Source organism: Manis pentadactyla, chromosome 8, assembly GCF_030020395.1.
Source record: "Manis pentadactyla isolate mManPen7 chromosome 8, mManPen7.hap1, whole genome shotgun sequence".
Lineage (NCBI taxonomy): Eukaryota > Metazoa > Chordata > Mammalia > Pholidota > Manidae > Manis > Manis pentadactyla.
Genome location: NC_080026.1, coordinates 94,250,255 through 94,268,705, shown reverse-complemented (window position 1 = coordinate 94,268,705; position 18,451 = coordinate 94,250,255). Strand labels below are relative to the sequence as shown.

General features: G+C 55.6%; 2 protein-coding genes across 3 annotated transcripts in view; one reads left to right on the top strand and one right to left on the bottom strand.

Moving 5' to 3' along the window:
- The window catches only part of LOC130678898 (cadherin-23-like), a 337,153-nt gene that overhangs the window by 17,121 nt on the left and 301,581 nt on the right, over positions 1–18,451 (bottom strand). For both annotated transcript variants that reach the window (XM_057505954.1, XM_057505953.1), the window contains exons 22-27: positions 15,542–15,731; positions 15,079–15,224; positions 12,561–12,780; positions 10,714–10,866; positions 8,600–8,713; positions 5,810–5,958 (exon numbers count right to left, since the gene is read on the bottom strand). In XM_057505954.1, the coding sequence (XP_057361937.1) occupies positions 5,810–5,958; positions 8,600–8,713; positions 10,714–10,866; positions 12,561–12,780; positions 15,079–15,224; positions 15,542–15,731 (972 nt within the window). The remainder of the gene's footprint in view (positions 1–5,809; positions 5,959–8,599; positions 8,714–10,713; positions 10,867–12,560; positions 12,781–15,078; positions 15,225–15,541; positions 15,732–18,451) is intronic.
- Positions 2,306–5,607, top strand: C8H10orf105 (chromosome 8 C10orf105 homolog). Its single transcript, XM_036928489.2, has one exon. The coding sequence runs from the start codon at positions 2,307–2,309 to the stop codon at positions 2,676–2,678; it is 372 nt and encodes a 123-aa protein (XP_036784384.2). The 5' UTR covers position 2,306; the 3' UTR covers positions 2,679–5,607.

Sequence of the window (18,451 nt, the reverse complement as noted above, 5' to 3'; positions counted from 1 at the left end):
GTTAAAGTGCATTTCCATGCTCTGAAGGCTGGACCTGCTTTGCTGGCCTGACAGGGTCTCCAGATCCATAGGAAGACCTTGAAATAACATCAGGACCAGCAGGATGGAGAATTCTCCCACCTCAGACCGCCCCTTTCTTACTCCCAGCCAAGCAAGGCCCAGGACAGAGGGACAGTCAGTTTTCTCCCTGTGGGAGATGGTGGTGGGCAGACCTCATCCCTCCTCCCTGACTAGATTCAAAGAAGGGCCAACCCACGTATGGTTGCCCAGCCAGAATGCTCTCTAGACCCGATGCCTGAGAGGCAGAGGCCCTGGGCAGTGAGACGGGCATCAGAATTTCCAACCGGGAGCAGGGAGGGTCGTGTTCTGTCTGGAAATGATGGAAGGAGTGGGTAGGAGGCGGGGTGGGTTGCACTGGATGCCCCCCTTCAGCTGGATGCAGGGCGAGGCTGCAGGCAGGAAGGAGGCTGGGCACAGGGAGCTGGGAGTGAGGTCCTGCGGCTGCTGGTAAGTGCCTGGGGCGGGATGGGGGCTCAGGAGGGTGGGGGCTGGGTGGCCCCTCCTGCTTCCCTCTGCTTGCTTACATGGACTCCCTGCAGCCCACATGCAGAGCCTTGGCCCCACTGAAGCCCTTCCTCTGCTGAATATGGTGCTGGAAGCTTGACTGAGTTAAGACTAAGCTGCAAACTGGAGAAGGGAGGGAAACCTGATGTCCCCAAGTGTTAGGAAAGTCTCTAAGGTTAAAGAGACATTAATGACTTTTTATTAGAGCCTCGTTTGGATTTCCTGTCCTGTGTTTGTAGAAATCAAAGATCACAAATGCTGGCTTTCAGCTGGATGTAGCCCGTATATATGTTTTTTGGCCTGTTGTAGTGTTTTAAATATTTGAAAACTCATTTCAATTTTTTTTTGTATCAAGTTTGGCCTCTGCAGTGTTCTCTCTCTCTCTCTTTTACTCTCTTGCCTTAACCAAATTTGAATTCGTTGACAACATTTAAAATCAGGAACATTTGACCCCAAAATCAAGATTTCTAGCTTCTCTTGGGAAACGGGAAGAGCCAAGCACAGCGAGCCTGCAGTTGCAGTGCTCCACCAGCCTGGCCAGCACAACCCCACTTCCCCAAGTGTGTGCTCCAGGTAGGCTTGCCGCCTGTCCTCCCTGACACACACACGTTACCTACTAGCCAGGCTCTATAAGCATTTTTATTTGTAACCCCAGACATACTGAACCAAAAACTCAGCCTGACTTGCTATCTACAAAGATTTCCTGCTCTGCTCCCTCTGGTGGGATGGTTGTAAGTGTGAGTGACTGGTTTCGGGGAGGGAGTAAGGGCATTTTAAGCCCCACTGTGTCAACGCTGTTACTCTCTGTGGGTTATTCCCCACCTGTTCTCAGAGCAGCTCAGTGATCCCAGAGAGAGAGCTGGGGCCATAGGGCCAGCAGTCAGGAAACCTGGCTCTGGCTTTTCCTTGGCCGCTGGCTCACAGTGTGACCTTGGGCCTGGTCTTCCCTTGTTTGGGCCTCAGTTTCCTTCCTTGTCAGGGAGCAGGTGGGACTGCCTTGGGAAGCGCCAACAGGAATGCCTACAGGGCCAGGCAGGAGGGATAAGGTATGCAGGGGGCATGCATGGGAATATGGTGAGCTGGAGGCTGGCGTCCTGTCTAGAGGGGATAGCTGCTGCTCAGTCCAGCCCCTCTAGTGGGTGCCAGGCAGCAACTGGCCCTATGTTGCCAGTGTTGAAATTCTGAAATTTCAAGAGAAGCCAGATGTTCAGATATTTATGTATACTCTTGGCTTTTCATTGGTGATTTTTAAAATATTCACAATAAGTTGACACTTATAAAAAACACTGCAAGGACCCAGTGAAACATACACGTGGGCCCCGACTTGGCAGCGTCAGCATGGATAATGGTTAGGTCCTTGCCAGCTGCAACCTCCTGTAACCTATGTCTTGTTTCTGGTCACAGAGCAAGTTATTGATGGACCTGGTCTTAGACCTCAAGTTTTCAGGCCTGAGACTCTATTGTAATTCATGAAAATTGATTTTTAAATGCCCCAAGACATTATCTTCCTGTCTCCTCCATGGCAGGTGGACAGCGGGGTACAGCAGAAAGAGGACCTGAGTTCAGGCCCAGCTCCACTGCTCATCTGTGTGACCTTAGGCTTGTCACCTCTCTGGGCCTCACTGTTCTAACCTGTAAAATGGCCATGATGCCATGTGCATCATCAATGTTCCCCTCCATCCCCAGCCCTGGGTCCATCTGATTTGCCTCTGAGGTTCTGTCCCATTCCTGTTGCAGGAGCCATGAGCACAGAGGGCCCCAACCCCCTGGCCTTCCTCACAGCTCCTGTCACCCCGGGGAGCTCCGCTGAGACAGCTGACCTCCTCCCCATGCTCATTGCCCTGGCCTGCATCTTCCTCCTGCTGGCTACCTGTCTGCTGTTCATGACCCTCTGCAAACCGGCTGCACTTGACCCAAGCCACCGCCGGGCCCGCGAGTGCATGCCCCACCACCCAGGCAGCCCCAGCGAACCCCAGCTCCGGCTCTGGAAGCGCCTTGGCTCCCTGCGTCACTCCCTGCACAGCTTCCGCCATGGCCGGCCAGCCCCTCAGCGCCCCCTGCCGGCCCGCGATGACAACCCCGACTGTGACTGCACGGAATCTACCCAGATATGACGGAGTGTCCCCCCATCCAGGATCCATCCACAGATCCTCCTGCCTCGGACACAGCCTGACACTTTAGGCCTGTGCACCCAGGCCTGAGGCCTTTCCCAGAGATGACTCCTGGAAAAATACTTTCCTTTCTGCGGCCCCTCTAGCTGCTGCCTGCTGAAAGACTGCTGGACCAATTGTGGGGTACCTGCAGACAACTGAACGCTTGGCCTGAGGCTCTGGAGGGCATACCCTGGGGTCCCCAGGGCCCCTCTCTGGCAGCTGAGCACATCCTCCTTCAGGAAACAGTGTCCCTGCTTCCAAATGGAAGCCCTGCCCACCCTCCAGGCACCAAAGCCTAGTTAGGGTCTTGGTGAGAGCTGCTCAATGACCAGTTTCCCTCTAGCCAGTGGAATAGTCAGAATAGTCAGCCCACACTGAAGGCAAGGTAAATCAATCGCCCAAGGCAAAAGGAGACATGGATTTCTCTCCTTGGATTCCCAGGGCCCTGCCAGCATTTGCCTATTAATCCAGGGGAGCAGCCAGCACCCTGTGGTGGATCAGATGGCCGGAAGCCTACCATGAAGAGGAGCAAACAGGAGGCTCTCAACACTGCCCAGCCAGTCACCATCTTGGCAGCCAGCCTCACGACTCCCCGCTTCAATGCACCTATGGGGTCAGGGGGCTGAGAATGGGTTAAGGAGCTCCTGTGCAGCCAGGACTTGTGCTGTGACCGAGCAGCAGGAGGCACTGCCAGTAGCTCTGATGCCACCTGGGCTCTGAGGACATATCACAGTGGCTCTGTGCCTCACCCAGGGAGGAAGGCGGCTTCCCTTTAGGAAGGAGGGCCCAGACCTTTCCAGGACAGCTGTGGGACCTCAGGCTTGGACCACGCCAGGTGTGCTGTGTTTTTGACGATTACTTCATTGGCTGGCTACCTGTCAAAGCAATCCTACCCCAGGGTGGGCTCTCAGAACCCCAAACCCTCAACCTGTCCTCACAAGGCCAAGGCTATGCACTTTGGTTGAGTCCCAGATTTGGAAGGTGGGCAGAGGCAGGTCTGAGCTGCCTAGCTCCTGCCATGAGGCTGCCCTGCCCTGCCCCACCCTCTGTGCTATGACCCATCGTGCAGTCATCAGGCTTTCTCAAAGAGTGAGCTCCAGTTCTGCCGCTGCCCAGCTCCAAAACCATCACTGGCTCCCGCTGCCGGCTACACAAAGCCGGACTCCTTAGTCTGGTGTTCAGTGCCCTACTCAAGCTGGCTTCAAACTATCTTTTTAGCCTTATCTTGACCCAAGACTCCAGGCAAACTGAACCACCTATCTTCCCCTGGCTGTGGCTTATGCTGCACAAAGCACCCCTGGGCGAAGCCCTCTTTGCTCTCCAGCTGGCAGCCACCTCCCACCCGGAACTGCCCATGCTCAGCAGCCTCTTGGCAGCGCGGGTCATCCTTGCCTCTGTCTTCTTCCTATAAGCCTGGGAGCTTGCAGAGGAGGAGGCTGGGTCCAACCCCTTACCCTGCCTCATTCAGCTCCAGGAGCAGAAGTGTGAGGCCTTTGTTTCCTGAGTGAAGGGTGGCGCAGTCTGGGTGTGTCCCCTCCCCCCTGAGCCCAAGGAGTCCTGGGTGAGCCCTCTTCTTCCTCCAGGACGCCCCTAGGCAGAAGCTTCCTCTCCAGGCAGGCCCTATTGGTCAGGTGCACTGTGCCTTCCTTCCAGGACAATCCGATGTTAAAGAGTGAGGCCCGCTTGGCCAGAAACTTACTCCCAGGGCCTTGGAGAAGCCACTAGTGCCTGAATTTCTCCCTGAGAAATGGGAAGACTTGTGCTGCCTATATTACTCACGGGAGCTAGGATTTCAGTCTGAATAGCGCTGTGTGAATGGAAACCTATTCTTTGGGTTAGGAAGTGGGGCAGCCTCCTGCCCCAGGGCTTTGTCACCCAGTCCCCTCCCCCTGGTTAACCTCTTCCTGGTTCCCTCCCCCAGGGCCTCCCTGAGACATCCCAGAGTGAACTCGGCCTGCAGTCACTCATATCACCCCCTGGCTGGTGTGCCTGCCCTGCCCAGCACTAGACATTCTCTTCCTGGAGATCAGGTTGGTGGATGGCTGCCCTGAGGCTGGAAGGAGAAGGAAATGCTGGGATGGGGAAGGGGCTCTCAAAGCTGTGGCCAGATCCAGCTATGTCCCCAGGTTGGTCCTGGGAGACCTGGTCAGTGAGCTGGGAGGCAGGTGTTAGGTGTTGGGCTGGGGGAGGGGCGGGGCCCCTCAGCTTTGGCCGTGTGACTCTCCAGGCTCAGGCAGCTGAGGCACAGAGGCAGAGCACCTCCTTCCTCCTCCTGGAGCCAGGCCCCAAGCTCTTGCAAGTCTTTGTGGAGTCTCTGCTCCTCTGGGAGTCAGCCTGCTCTCCAACCCCTTTCCTGCCTCCCTCCTGGCCCGGATACAGGGAGGTGGGCACATTTCTGGCCTCCAGATCTCCTGCCTCTCCCAATCCCAGGAGCCTGCCCCAGCGGACATGCCCAGATTTGCTGTGTTTGACTTAGCCTCCAAGTCAAACACCCCCGTGGCTGGTGAAGAGGGTAATTCATTCCTGGCTTCCCTCCCCGCCCAGCAACTAAGATCTCCAGGGCCGAGTGGGGGAGGGCACACAAGCTGCATTTTCAGGTCCTCCCATCTCCCCACCGAGCCTCAAAGCTGCTGATCCTGCTTTCAGGGCAAAGGAGCCCTTTCTCCTTGTGCCCGTCCCAAGAGGGGAGATTCGGCCAAGGGCCCCGTGAAAGCTGCTCTGTTCTGGGCCTTGCTGGGCACTGGCTCTCTCCTCAAACTACTTTCTGGGGAAATGTGACATCTCCATCTCCTCTTGGCTCTGAAAGGCCTTCTAGATGGGGTGGGAGTGAGGAGAGGGCAGGGAGGGAGAGAGGAAGGAGAGGGGCCTTCCTTCTACTTGGCAGGGAGCCAGGGCCCTATTGTTGGTTATACAACCGGGGGCCTGCTTTCCCCAGCACTGGCTCCTCCCGGAGCAGCACTGGACCGCAGCAGAGGGAGCTGCCCTCCTGTTCCCACCCCTCCACGCCACGATGCCATCGAGCACGTGCGCTCAGAGCTGAGTGCGGTCCTGCCCTCAGCCCACCAGCTGCTCTGGGGGTCCCGGCCACCTGCCTGCACAATGCTGTGGCCCTCAGCGATGTCCTCGGGGACACTGGCTTCGTAGCTGCTCTGCAGAAAGATGGGCCGGTTGTCGTTCACATCCAGGACGGTGATGAATACGGTGGCTGTGCCTGTGCGCCGCTTGCCTACTGGGCCGTTGTCTGTGGGATGTGAAAGAAGATGGGCTGTTAGCAGCTGCTTGCAGGGCAGATTCCCTGGGCACTGCCCATTCCCCCCATCCACTCTGGCCTTTGTAAGGGGGCTCCTTTCCTTTTTAGATTAGGAACAACAATATCTAATATGTCCCAGGCACTATTCTAGCTCATTTAGTCCTCATAACAAGTCTGTAACGTAGGCAGTTATTATCCCATTTCACAGAGGAAGTAACTGAGGCATGAAGTAAGTTGAATGGTGGCTGCCAAAAGATATATCTCTGTCAAATCCCTGGCAACTTGTGGATATAACTTATTGTGAAGAAGGGTCTTTGGAGATGTAATTAAGTTAAGGATCTTAAGATGAGGCATGCTGGATTATCCGGGTGGGCCATAAACCCAGTGACAAGGGTCCTTATAAGAGGAAGGCAGAGGGAGATTTGACAGAGTGACCAAGGGACATTCAGGGCTACCAGAAATTGGAGGAGTTCAGGAAGAATTCAGAGGGAATGTAGCTTGCAGACACCTTGATTTTGAATTTCTGGCTTCTAGAGCCATGCGAGAATAAATTTCTGTTTTTTCAAGCCACCAAGTTTGTGTTCATTTGTTATGGCAACCCTGGAAACGGGTACAGGTTCTGAGTCCACAAACCCAGCTGCTGTCAGGGCCAGGTGGGTAAGATCCATGGGTACACACCCGGTGTGCCCATCAAAGGGGCAGCTGTCCTCTGCTCCAGTCCACAGTGGACAGGCAGAACGTGAGCCTGGTGACACTAGATTCTCTGAGTTGTCAAGAGAAATTGAACATCTGAGCTTTTAAATAAAACCTGATTTTTAAATGTTTACAACTAATTGTCATTCCTTATGAAGCATGAGATGGGTCAAACATGCCCACAGGACAGATTTGGCCTATGGGCCTCCTGCATTCGGGAATATGGACGCTGCTTGATTTCTAGGCCAAAGGTATCCGGGGATTCTGTCCCTTCAGTTCCCTGCAGGAACCTCCCAGGGCTGGGGAGGTGGTCAGCCACAGGGGCAGCTGTGGGTCATCCTCTCTGGAGGAAGGAGCTTGTGCCTGGCTCTGCATGTCCAGGCAAGAACAGTCACCCCAGAGAGGAGCACAGGCAGCTGGAGGTGGCTGAGGACCAGGGCTGACTATCCTTCCCCAGGCTGGCTGACCGCATGTTAGGGTGCAGCCACCTACCTGAGGTAAGTTGTCTTGCCCTCCTGAGCTCCTCTCCAGGACCAGCCTCCCATCACCCAGGGTCCTGCTTATCTGACACAGCTGGGGACAGTGTGAGCAGGCAGGTCCCAAGCCTGAGTGGGGCTTGATGTGAAGTCTGGACTCAGGAGAGATGACAGATCTCTAGAGGGTACGGCCGCCCAGGACGGGAGGGGAGAAGGTAGATGTAGCCAGGCTCAGGGGAAGAGCTGGCTGGGAGGAATGAGGCAGAGCGAACTCACTCTTCTTACCCAGAGCTCACTGCAAACACAGAATTGGGCACTCCTGGAAGGACTGGGGGCACCTGGAGAACACAGGCCTCATTATACCCTTTGTCTCATCTGCAGCCCTCAAGGGCTCCCTGCTGCCTAGAGACCAAAGACCAAACTTCCAGCCCAGTGTCTGGGGCTCCACAAGCTGGCCCTACCTGACTGCAGCCCCTCCCCAGGGGCCTATGGCCAGCTGCTGAGGCCCCTCCCCACACCCAAGCTCATTTCCCACCTCTAGGCCTTTGCATGGGCTGGTCCCTCTGCCCGAAATGCCCTGCCTGCTTCTCCACTTACTGAAACCTTACTTAGCTTTCAGTGCAGTGGTAGGCAGGCCTTGTTTGCCCAGCAGCACCACCCTGCCCCAGCACCCTGCTCCCAGGCAAGTCCATGCCCTCAAGTTCCCTCAGAGAGCCTCCCTTCCCAACTCTGAGGCCTGGGGTTCCACCTCCAGGGATGGGCATGTGGTTCAGGCCTAACTAACCAGCACGTGTCTCCTCTGTTGGCTGCGCTGAAGGGTTCAGGGGCAGGCCCTGGGGCAGATGGAGCTAACCAAGCTTCAGGGGGTAGGTGGGGGAAGAGACAAGTGCCATCTCCCTGCTGCTGGACTTGAGCCCAAGAGGACTGAGGCCAGGGCTGCAGTGACAGTTTGTTACCACCTGAACCAGAGAATGCAGCCAACATGCAGGAGGCAGAGTGAGCCAGTGTGGAGACTGAGGCCTCATGGCATCACCCGAGCCCCAAATCCAATCATACCTGAAGCTCCATCTCCCAGTGGACTGGTTTTGTGAGCCCATATTGTTGAGGTCAATTTATTTTAAAATATGCTACTTTCTCCAAGAAGCCTTCCTTGATTATCCGCCACTCGCCCAACACGTTTCCACCTCCCTTTGTGCCTGCTGCTCTTGGGTTGACCCTTCTCCCTTTCTGCTTTGTTCTGCCTGGTTTTGCAGCGAGCTCCCACCACACTCTCAGAGCATCTTGCATACAGCACTGTGCCCCAAGCCTCATGCTGGGCAGGTGCTCAGAAATATGCTGGATGTTTGGTTGCCTTTTCTCCACTGACATCAAGGCAGAGCCTCTGGCTCAAGGCCTGGTGCATCCCACGTGAACTCCTCCCAGAACAACCCCATTGGTGGTGTGCAGGTAGGGCCCGTGCATACCGATGGCCTCCAGGACGAGCGTGTAGGCAGCCGTGGTCTCCCGGTCCAGGCTCACCACCGTCCTCATGACTGCATCACGGTAGCCAACGCTGAACTTCCCATCCACATTTCCACCTGGGGGCCAAAGAGGAAGAAGCTTTGGACAGGAAATGGGGTTCCTGGCCAGGAAGGGGTGGTGGCCCCTCAGTTCTGCTACTGCTGCCTTAAAAAGGGTTCTGGGGGCACTCTGGGGACAGTGTGGCCTCTGTGGGCTTAGGTGGGGGTGCCGAATGCCTGAAGCCATAGCTGAGCACCTACTGTGTACCAGACACTTCATATGGACAACTGCATTTCATTTGTATGAAATCTCCATCTCACAGAGGGCAAACCTTAGTGATGTTCTGTATTGCTCTCAGTTACAGTTATCTATTGGGGGCATAGGGCTCCAACGTGGCACCTTAATTCTAGAGCCTGTGTCCCTCACCACTCTGCCACCCACCTGCCTGTCTGGTAGAAGAGTCTGAGCAGTTAACCTGGGTTGGGGCTTTTCTATGTAAACCGAGGACCTTGGGGTCAGGCAAACGTCTCCAGGTCCCCCATCTTGGGCCCTTTGAGTGGGGACTCCAGGGAAGGTGGGCGGGAGACAGGTGTTACTGAGTCTTCCTGAGTTCTGAGACAGGTGGGAAGTCTGAAGGTCTCCTCTCTGGGGTAAACGGGAGTCAGGAAAGGTCTCCATCAGAACAGGGTGGAGACTCCTCCCCTGCCGGTGGGCAGGCAGTGTGGTGCTCTGGGCAGCAGAGGGCGCCAGTGCACCGGTCTGGGCTAGCTTGGTCAAACTAAAGTGTGAGAACCCTAAGGGTGGGAGGACTCTCAGCAGGTTAGCAGGAACTAGCCACTTTGGGGTGCAGGGATATCATCCTGGGGGCTGCCAAGTGGTCCCTTGTCCCTACATGGTTTGGCCTTGGGGAAAGTTCCCTGACCCCCAAGCCTCCAGCACCTGCTCCCCAGTGTCTGAAGCACCATCTACAAAAGGATGAAATTTGGCTCCTAGGGGAGGAACTGAGACCAAGTAGTGCTGGGGGCTCAAACATGGCTGGGCTGTGTGTGGGGGTCTTGATAATTGAAACTTTCTCAGGGTAGTCTTACAGACTAACCATGAGGAATGGCCTGGGGGTGTTGGGACCCTTTAGAGAGAGAAGGGAGGGAAAGATCTTGAACGGGGAGGCTGAGGGCTGGGAGGTCACCTTGGCTGCAGCAAGCTTTGGATGGGACATAAGCCTGGGATTTCTTGTTCTGGGGGCAGAGGCGTCAAGGAGACTGGTATGTTCACTGCAACATATATGCACACACACATGTGTTTATGAGCTTGTAACTAATGTGGCTGCAGGCAGGCCATGCACAGAGAGAAGACTGAGCTGGTAAAAATGGAGGACTGTGAAAAAACTGTCCCCCACTCCTGCCATGCATCTCAGCGCCTCTTAGGTGTGTCAGGGGCTGCAGAATGCTGGAAAACTGTTCTAAACTTGGAGTGACTAATACATGGCATTTTTGTCACTACCTACCAAGCCTACTGTTGTGGCAGACATTACTAATCGATCATGGCTCCCTTTCCCCTGTTGAGCCAGGACATGATCTCATACTATTTCTCCACAGCTCTCCAGGTAGTAGCTACTTGACATTTTTGAGCTAACAACATTTCATTTAGGGAGATTTAAACCATCTTATTCTAAACAGAAGGAAATTCTCCTCTTGGGTGAAGGATGCCTGGGGAAGGACAAGGCCACATTCTTCCAGTCACTGCTTGATCACTCTGACTTGGGGATGCAGGTGGGGGTTGGTGATGAGGGGTTCTCCCCAGGAATTACTGGATCTCCCTCCCTCCAGATTAAAACTTGGTAAGTTCCTCCCCCACCACCCCAACAGGCTCAGGAGGCCCCTGGGGGAGCCAGACCGGTGGGACCCAGCCACAAAGCCCTTGGACACAGCCAAGAGCAAATCCGCAGGGAAGCTCCAGCAGGGAGGCATCCAGCTACAGCCTGATGCTGACTTGGGCCCTTTTCCCTGCTTCCCTACCCCCTACCCTCCCCCACACCAGGCTGGCTGCACATCTAGAAGGGGTGGAGGCAGGGCCACACCTGTGATAAAGTAGCTGAGCTCGGCGTTGAGGCCCACGTCGTTGTCGGTGCAGTTGAGCCAGACCACCCGGAAGTCCCGTGGCACATCCTCAGACACAGAGACGTTGTACACAGACGGGAAGAAGGTGGGTGTTTCGTCGTTCACATCCAGCACTGCGGGCAGAGTCAGGGCAGAGCTTGGCCTGGCCTCTGCTCAAGACACTCCAAAGGCAGGGGCTCATGCCGCAGACCAATAGCAAACAGATGAATTTCCTAGAGTCGGCTACTCCCGGTGGTGAGCTGAGGGCCCCCGCCCCTGCTGGGATCAGGACAGAGCTGAGCATGGCTCCACACCCTCCCACAGCCCCTGTTCTCCCAGGGCTTGTTGCTGTTCATGCTGTGCAAGGAAGGAGAGAAAACCCCAGAATCTCTCTCCAGCATGTGCCTAACAATGACAGCAACGCGATGACAATGAGGATGTCAGTGACCATTTCTCAGCTCTTCCCACACACCAAGTCTGTGCTAAGTGCCTCCAGCAGAGGACCACACATGCCTCTCTAACATCTTCATCAGGCACACGTATAGTTAAGACACAAGCTCAGAGCAGCTGATGACTTGCTCAAAGTCACACAGCAAGAAAGTGGTGGGGCTGGGGCTTTGGGAAGGCTTGCCCCAGTTTGTGATGGGGTCTCAGGGAAAAGAGATGGCTTTGAGGACTTTTCTCCTGAAAGTCTAATTTCCCTTAAGATTGGATTTTTCAGTTCTGCATACCAGACCTATTCCTTTGGTAAACACGGCTTAGGAGGACCTTCACAGTGACATGACCCCCACCCTACTTTGGCTACACTCTGTGTCCCCAGAAGCAATGGGCTCATTTGATGATCTGGCTTCTGTTCAGCAATGGAGAAAAATCCTCTGGAGCCTTCTCTGGAAGACCTGGACATCCTCCCTGTCAATCATTAGCACGGAAATGGGCCCTCAAACTGACACCGGGAGCCTGTAAGACAAGCCTCGGACCAACCAGAAAGTGACTGCTTGGCTTTCCCCCATCTTCACCCAGGTCGTGATTATGGAGGGTGAATATGCTGAGCTATTCCCACCTCTCCAGCGCCCTGGAGGCTGGCAAGAGCTGGGATGGGACCAGGCCTGTCCTGGGTAACAAGCCCTACCTTGCCTGCTACACTCTACGCTTCTCTCTCTAGGGTTATTTCTGGCTCTTTGGTAGCAGCTCATGGCCTTTGTCCTGAGAGTTAAAGACACAGCCAGAATGAAGGAGAAATAGTAACTTGTACTGGCTCTGCCCAGATTGGGGTAAGAGACAGTGGGAATTGTTGAGGGCCCTCAGGGTATGAGGGATACTAGGAATCTGGGGATGTGGCCCTCTTCCCAGGGTAACACCGTCCATTATGAGCCTGAGAGTTCTACACACATGGGAGGGGAAGGCTCCCTTCACATCTTCGAATAAAAACTTGGGCTTTCCAAAGATGCCAAAGGGCCCTGCAACCTCCCTGCCTGCTTGTCACCCTGAAGGCCCCGCCCCTTGCTCAAGCCTTCTCTGCAGTTCCCGGATCAAAGTGGCTAGGAGGCCGAGGACCTTTGCAGTGGGTCCAGGCCCTTGGGGACATTGAAGCCGGTGGCCAGGTGGGGAAGGCTCTGATGGCATTTTTGACTTGATGGAGACAGGGAAGGCTCTGCAATGCTGAGTGGCTCTAGTTGAGAAGGGCTCCCCACTAGCAAGGCAGCCTGTGCCCACATGGATGGTGGACACAGGGCAGTAGTATTTCTAGGCTCCCCACCCTGCCCAGCACTGCCCAGGGCCTGTGCCCATGTCACTCAGTGCACAGCAGGGAGCATCCCGCCCCTCTCACCTCGGATGGTGAGTGTGCTGGTGGAGCTCTTGGTAGGTGTGCCCGCGTCAATGGCCACCACCCGCAGCCGGTACTCGGCAATGCGCTCGCGGTCCAGCTCGGCAGTGGTGACCACCACCCCACTGCTGCTGTTGATGAGGAAGTCCACGCGGGGAATGCCCACCTGCACGCGGTAGGCCACTAGCCCATTCAGACCTTCGTCCAGGTCGATAGCCACCACCTGAGGGAGCGTAGGGGCCACATGGGGGGTGGGAACATGAGGACCGACACTTTCCCCTTGAGAAGTCTCCCCTTCCTCCCTACCAACGCACGCTTGGCTCCAGGCAGACACACCTGCTTCCCTTGGAGCCTCAGGCTGGCCACTGTCCCCAGGTACCCTCTCAGATGCTAAGGGGTTAGGCGGCCTATCGGAGCTGAAAGGGTCCAGATATACTAAATGGGATCAGGGATGGTGTGGAAAAGGTATTTTTTATAAGAGTCCAGGTCACCACAGCCTTCCCCCTTCAAAACCCTGCCCTTCTCGTTAGCAAGCCCTCCCAGAGTTCTCCAGCTGCAGCACTCCATCCTGACAGCGTTCAACTGCTTCCCTGGATGCTGGCTTGAAACAGTTGTTACAGCTCAAAGAGCCCTTCCGTCAGGGGGAGCTCAACCACACAGACAGCTCAGTCCGTAGGGCTCTCTCCCCTGCTTTGTTCTGATTTGTAGAACAATAACAACAAACATAAGATGATATATCAAGGACCACCTTTTTAAAGTCACTTGAGGATTTGATTATTTAAACAAGTCATTTGGGGTCATGTGTAGACAAGCCCCTCCCAAATCCTCACACCATTCCATTTGCACCTCCAGTGCTAGTGAGAGAGATCCTGACTCAAGACCCTACCATGCTGAAAGTTTCATGGAAGGTTCATGGTCTTTGAGAAAAAAAGTGCAATAATAATTTAAATAAGAGCTTTGGATTAAGCCAGGACTCTTAGGAATGGAAGCCAATGTCCAGGTCAGTAGTCTAATTCACATCCAACAAGATAGACAAGAGAATGTCCAGACTAAGTGTGAATGCTTCCCAGGATGGGTGCTTTGCTATGTCTAATGTATCTGCAGACAGCTCTAATTCCTGGAGAAAGTTCTACACATCCAGCAGAAATCATTATTGGCTGAGGTCACAGAGGGCCCAGGGGAATCACACTCTCAAGTCAGAACCCTCTTCCTGTGCCTGAAGACAGTTTCCAAGATAAACACTCCCAGCAACTTCAACTGTCTTCTCCCCTGTGAACCCAAAATTGTGCTGGTGGGCCTTTTTCCTCCACTGTGAGCCCCTGAAGAACTGGGTCTGGGGGCTCATGTGTTCTCCCCTCAGACTCCCAGGCCTGTCTGGGGACTTCTCGCACTTCCCGGGAAGGGCAACTGGTCCCTGGATTGCAGCGCCCTCTGCTGGGCGTTTAGGGAGAATGTTCTGCTGTAGAGACTTAATGCTCCCTGGAACCCAGCAAAGGACACTATTCACCTGCTTTTGCAGATGCAGAAACTGAGGCACAGTGGGCCTGCAGGGTATTGCCAAGGTTACCCACTCTGCCATCCTGTCTTTTTCAAATGGATCAGGCTAAGCCTTCACCACCAGATCCCACCGTCTCTCAGGTAAAAGCCCTTTATATAGATACAGTAAGCACATCAGCTACTATGTAGCTCCTGCAGTCCAAGTGCCAGGTTGCTTTACAATTGAAGCCCCACAGCACAGCCGGGCAGGTACTATTATGGTTCCCATTTCACAGGTGAGAAAACTGAGTCTCAGAGAGATTAAGTTTGTCACACAGCACACCGGTGGTGGGGTTGGGATCCACACCCACGTTGGTTGTACTTCAGAGTCCATGCTCTTAACCACAAGCATCTTCCACTGTTTCTAAATGGGCATCACCTCCCCTGAACCAGCACTCTGAAGGCCGCTCTGACCAGAAGGGTAATGGAGCAGGAGGCAGAGGGGCTGGGTTCAAGACCAGGCCTTTCTCCTTCGTGGTCACAGACTCTTGGGAAAGTCTCTTTAGGTCTCCTGCAGAGTGGGGAGGGTCTCATGCATTGTCAGGAGCTGCCTTTGGGTTTATAGGAGGGCGTGGGAGAGAGGCTGCCCAAGGGGACAGGATGCCTGGGCCACACTCATTAACCTTTGTGTTCCAGAACCACCTACAGGCTTGGAGGGCTGAGGCTCTTGGATCAGGCCTTCATAAGCAGGCCCTGAGAAACTCTACTTGCCTTCCCAGAATTCTGTCATTTCCTGTGCTACTTTCCCTCCACCTCTCCAAATCCCCCAGTCCCTTAAGCCCCTCCTCTTCCAGGAAGCCTTTCATTACCATCTCTCAGAGCACTGGCTCTGAAAGCCTGGCGTGATTGCGCCCTGTCTGGTGGTCTCAGCTGGCATCCCCTGTCCTGCTGCTGTACAGTGCTTGGCATGAGGCTGGGCACACATGGCACCCACTGCCCATGCATTGGCTGGGTGGAGGTGATGCCTCAGGAAAGGGAAACTTACCTGGTAGACAGAGACCCCTGCAGGGATGCCCTCAAGCACCTCGGCCACGAAAGGCAGGTTCTGAAAGGTGGGGTCATTGTCGTTGAGGTCCAGGAGGTTCACAAACACCGTGGCACTGCTGGTGGCTCTCAGAGGGGGCCTGCCACCTGGGGGCCAGGGAGAGATGGGTGAGGAGAGGGAGAGAGGGATGCAGGAGAAAAAGTGTCAGGGAGAAAGATAAGAAGGGAGAGGGAGCAGGGTCAGTGACCCTCCATCCCAGTGGCCCCCAGGGAGCAGCCTGGGACTCACAACCCCTGGACCCTGCTGCCCTGAGATGTTACTCCCTTCTTGTGATCAAGGCACAGTCCTCCTGGGTGGGCCTCAGGACCTCTGGGGGACAAGTCACTGGGGAGGTCCCCAGGCCCCTGAGTGTCAGGGCCCACAGCCCAGGCGTGTGGGCTGCCAGGGGTGTGGGGGCACATACAGTCGGTGACGGAGACGATGATCTTGCGCATCAGCTCCGCCTCAAGGGGGTCAGGGTTCTCCCGGTCCAGCATGACGTGGGTGGTGCGGATCTTGCCTGTGGTGATGTTCAGGCTGTAGAACTTGTTGGGAGGCTGGATGCTGTACAGCAGGGTGCCGTTCTCCCCCAGGTCTGGGTCCACAGCCACCACCTGCCCAGGAGAAACCGACCCCTCCACTGAGCCCAGCCCAGGGAGGGCGTCTCTGTGCCCCAGGCTGCCTGCCCAGTTGAGCTCACATATCAGTCCCAGGCACCCCCCTACTTGGAAGCAGAAACATCCAGGCTTGGCCCAGTAGGTGGGCCCCACTCCTGGCTCCAGCAGCCAGGTCTGATGGGGACTGGGCAGTGGGAGATTCACAAGATCAATCAGCAGTGGAAGTCTTTGGCTTTTTGGCTTCTTCTTCCGCTTGGTTTTGGCCTTAGGCAAGACCCTTCCCTCACTGAAGCCTTGGCCTTCTGGTCTGGCAATGACCTAGCACTCACCAGTGTACAGGAGGCTCTCAATCTGTTGTAAATGCCAGATGGGGTGGATGCCTATAAGAATGCCCATTTTACAGATGAGGCTCAGCAAGGCTTCTGAGGGCTCCTGGCTCCTCCAGAGCAACGCTGCTGGCACATCTTGGTGGTGTTCCTTTCAGACATGTGGGGTAGTATGTTCACGGGCTTTGGGGAGGGCGGGGTTCCCCTTAGGCCCATGTTCATGGAATCCTTTGGGGTGGAGGCTGGGAAATCTGAACCCTCAGCTGAGTTTTTGGAAGAATTTGAAACCCTGGGTTTTGAGAACTGGGTTCCTCCTCAGCAAACCTCCTCCTTCCTTTGGAGCTTTTGATTGTGAGACGACTTGAAAAGAATTAGGCCTCTGTAACATCAGGGATGATGGGGAATGGGAAGGGAACCATGGAGAAGTCACCCAGTTTGGAAGGTGGGTCCCAGCAAGTTGCGGCAGTCATGGAGGCAGGGGGGCTGAAGCCAGAGGGGGCTGAGTCCCCCAGGGGCAGGAGTGCCTTCCCTGAGAAGGGGACAGGTCTTTGGACAGGGGCCCTGCACTCTGACCCCTCTAACTTCCCAGGGTCTCGGCCCCCTTGGTCCCCCACTTGTAACGCCCCCACCCTGGCCAAGTACTGTCCTAACCCCAGGCAAAAACCCCATGGCCATTCTCTTCCAGGTCCCCATGCCCACCAGTCCCCTGCTCTGTAAGGAACATCTCTCGCCATCTACCTCCCCACCAGGGGGAAGCAGGACCCGGAAAGGCATGGGTCAGCCTCAAGGTCACATAGCACCAGCCTTGGGGCACACCCAGCTCTCAGTCCAGAAGGCTCCTAGGGTCCCAGGACAGCAGTGGTACCAACGCTTCAGCTCACCACCCTGGCCCTGCCCCTGTGCTGCAGGGGCCACTGCAGCACTACAGGTGAACAAGATCAATGGTGGGGGGGATGACCGCAGTCCCTGGGGCCACATCAGGACAGAGTCATTCTTAACTCTAGGACACTCACTGATGACAGCCTGGCCTTGTCAGCTCCTTCATCTTACTTGATGTGGAGCCTTTTGTGCTTTGGCAGCAAAATCTGTCCCTCCTCTGGCTTAATCCCCAGCCAGAGGTGTCTCTGGGGCCACCAGACCAGAACAGACTGATGGGCTGTCCTGGCTGAGGGCTCTCATCTGCCTCTGGGCTCTGGGGTGACCAGGGAGAGAGGCCGGTGCTGGCGCTGAATCCTGATCCATTGCAGGTGCTCTTCTGCTTCAGAGAGGTGGGAGGAAGCCCTACTGTGCCCCAGACTTCCCAGCCCACCCCTTCCCTTCCTAGTCTTGCTGACCAAGGAGCGGGAGGGCCCATGCTTCCAGGCCTGAGGGACCTGCACTGTGCGGCACGCGTGTTGCCTCAGTTTCCAGGCCTTGATAATGGGGGCCTGATCGACCTGTACTAACAGCAGGAGACGCTGCTCTTAGGTGCTCCAGGCAGGCTTTCAGCCAGGCAGCCATCCGATTGATGGATAAGGAGACCAGCGACTCTTGCTTCCTGCTACACTCCACAGTTAGCTGGAGGGGAGTGGTGGGAGGGCTTTTACCCCTGTTGTTCTGGATGAGGACACCGAGGCACAGAGCAGTTCCACGACCTGTTCCAGGCCAGCAGCCTGCTGCTGAACGCGCTGAGATGGATTTTACACGGGAGGCGCTCCTTGTCTCTCTCCCGAGTGCCCAAGGGTGGGGGGTGGCTGCTTCTGTGAGCTCCTCCTTGGGGGAGGGGCACCAATGTCTGGCCTCTTGGCCCAGGCCTGGTCCTGGGGTGGGGTGAGGCCCCAGGAGAGGGTGGCCAGCCGGGACCCCTCCTCTAGGCTCCCCCTGGGCACTTGTGGAAAATCTCACCACTTTCCCCACATTTATTTCCCATTTCATGCTCGTCATTTTTCTCCTGGCCTGACGGGGAATAATTCTCTCCCTCTCTCCCCTCTTTTATTTTGCTGGAGGGCTTTGAAAGGCTCTAAATCAATGTCCATCAGCCAGGTCCTTGAAGGAGGCTGCAGGAGCTAGTGGGGAGGGCTGGGCCAGAATCCCACTCGCAGAGAATGGCTGCTCTGCAAGCTCATGCCTGTGTGAGGGGCACCATCGGCCACGTGCGTGCACACACACACCTAGCCAACCTCGAGTGCAGGCACACACCCATCTGCACACAAGCTATAAAGAATCACTGGGGTGGCCCCATGCCTCAGACTCTAAGGGCCACAGCTGGTGCCCACTCTAGAGGGGCACTTGGGAGTGTCTTGGGTCATACTCCTTAGTCTCTGTCTGGTAAGGAAGACCCAACCCAACCTAGCAGAGCTGGGCAGCCAGGTAAGATAGAGAGAAAGGTGAACAAGACCTTCAACAACTTTC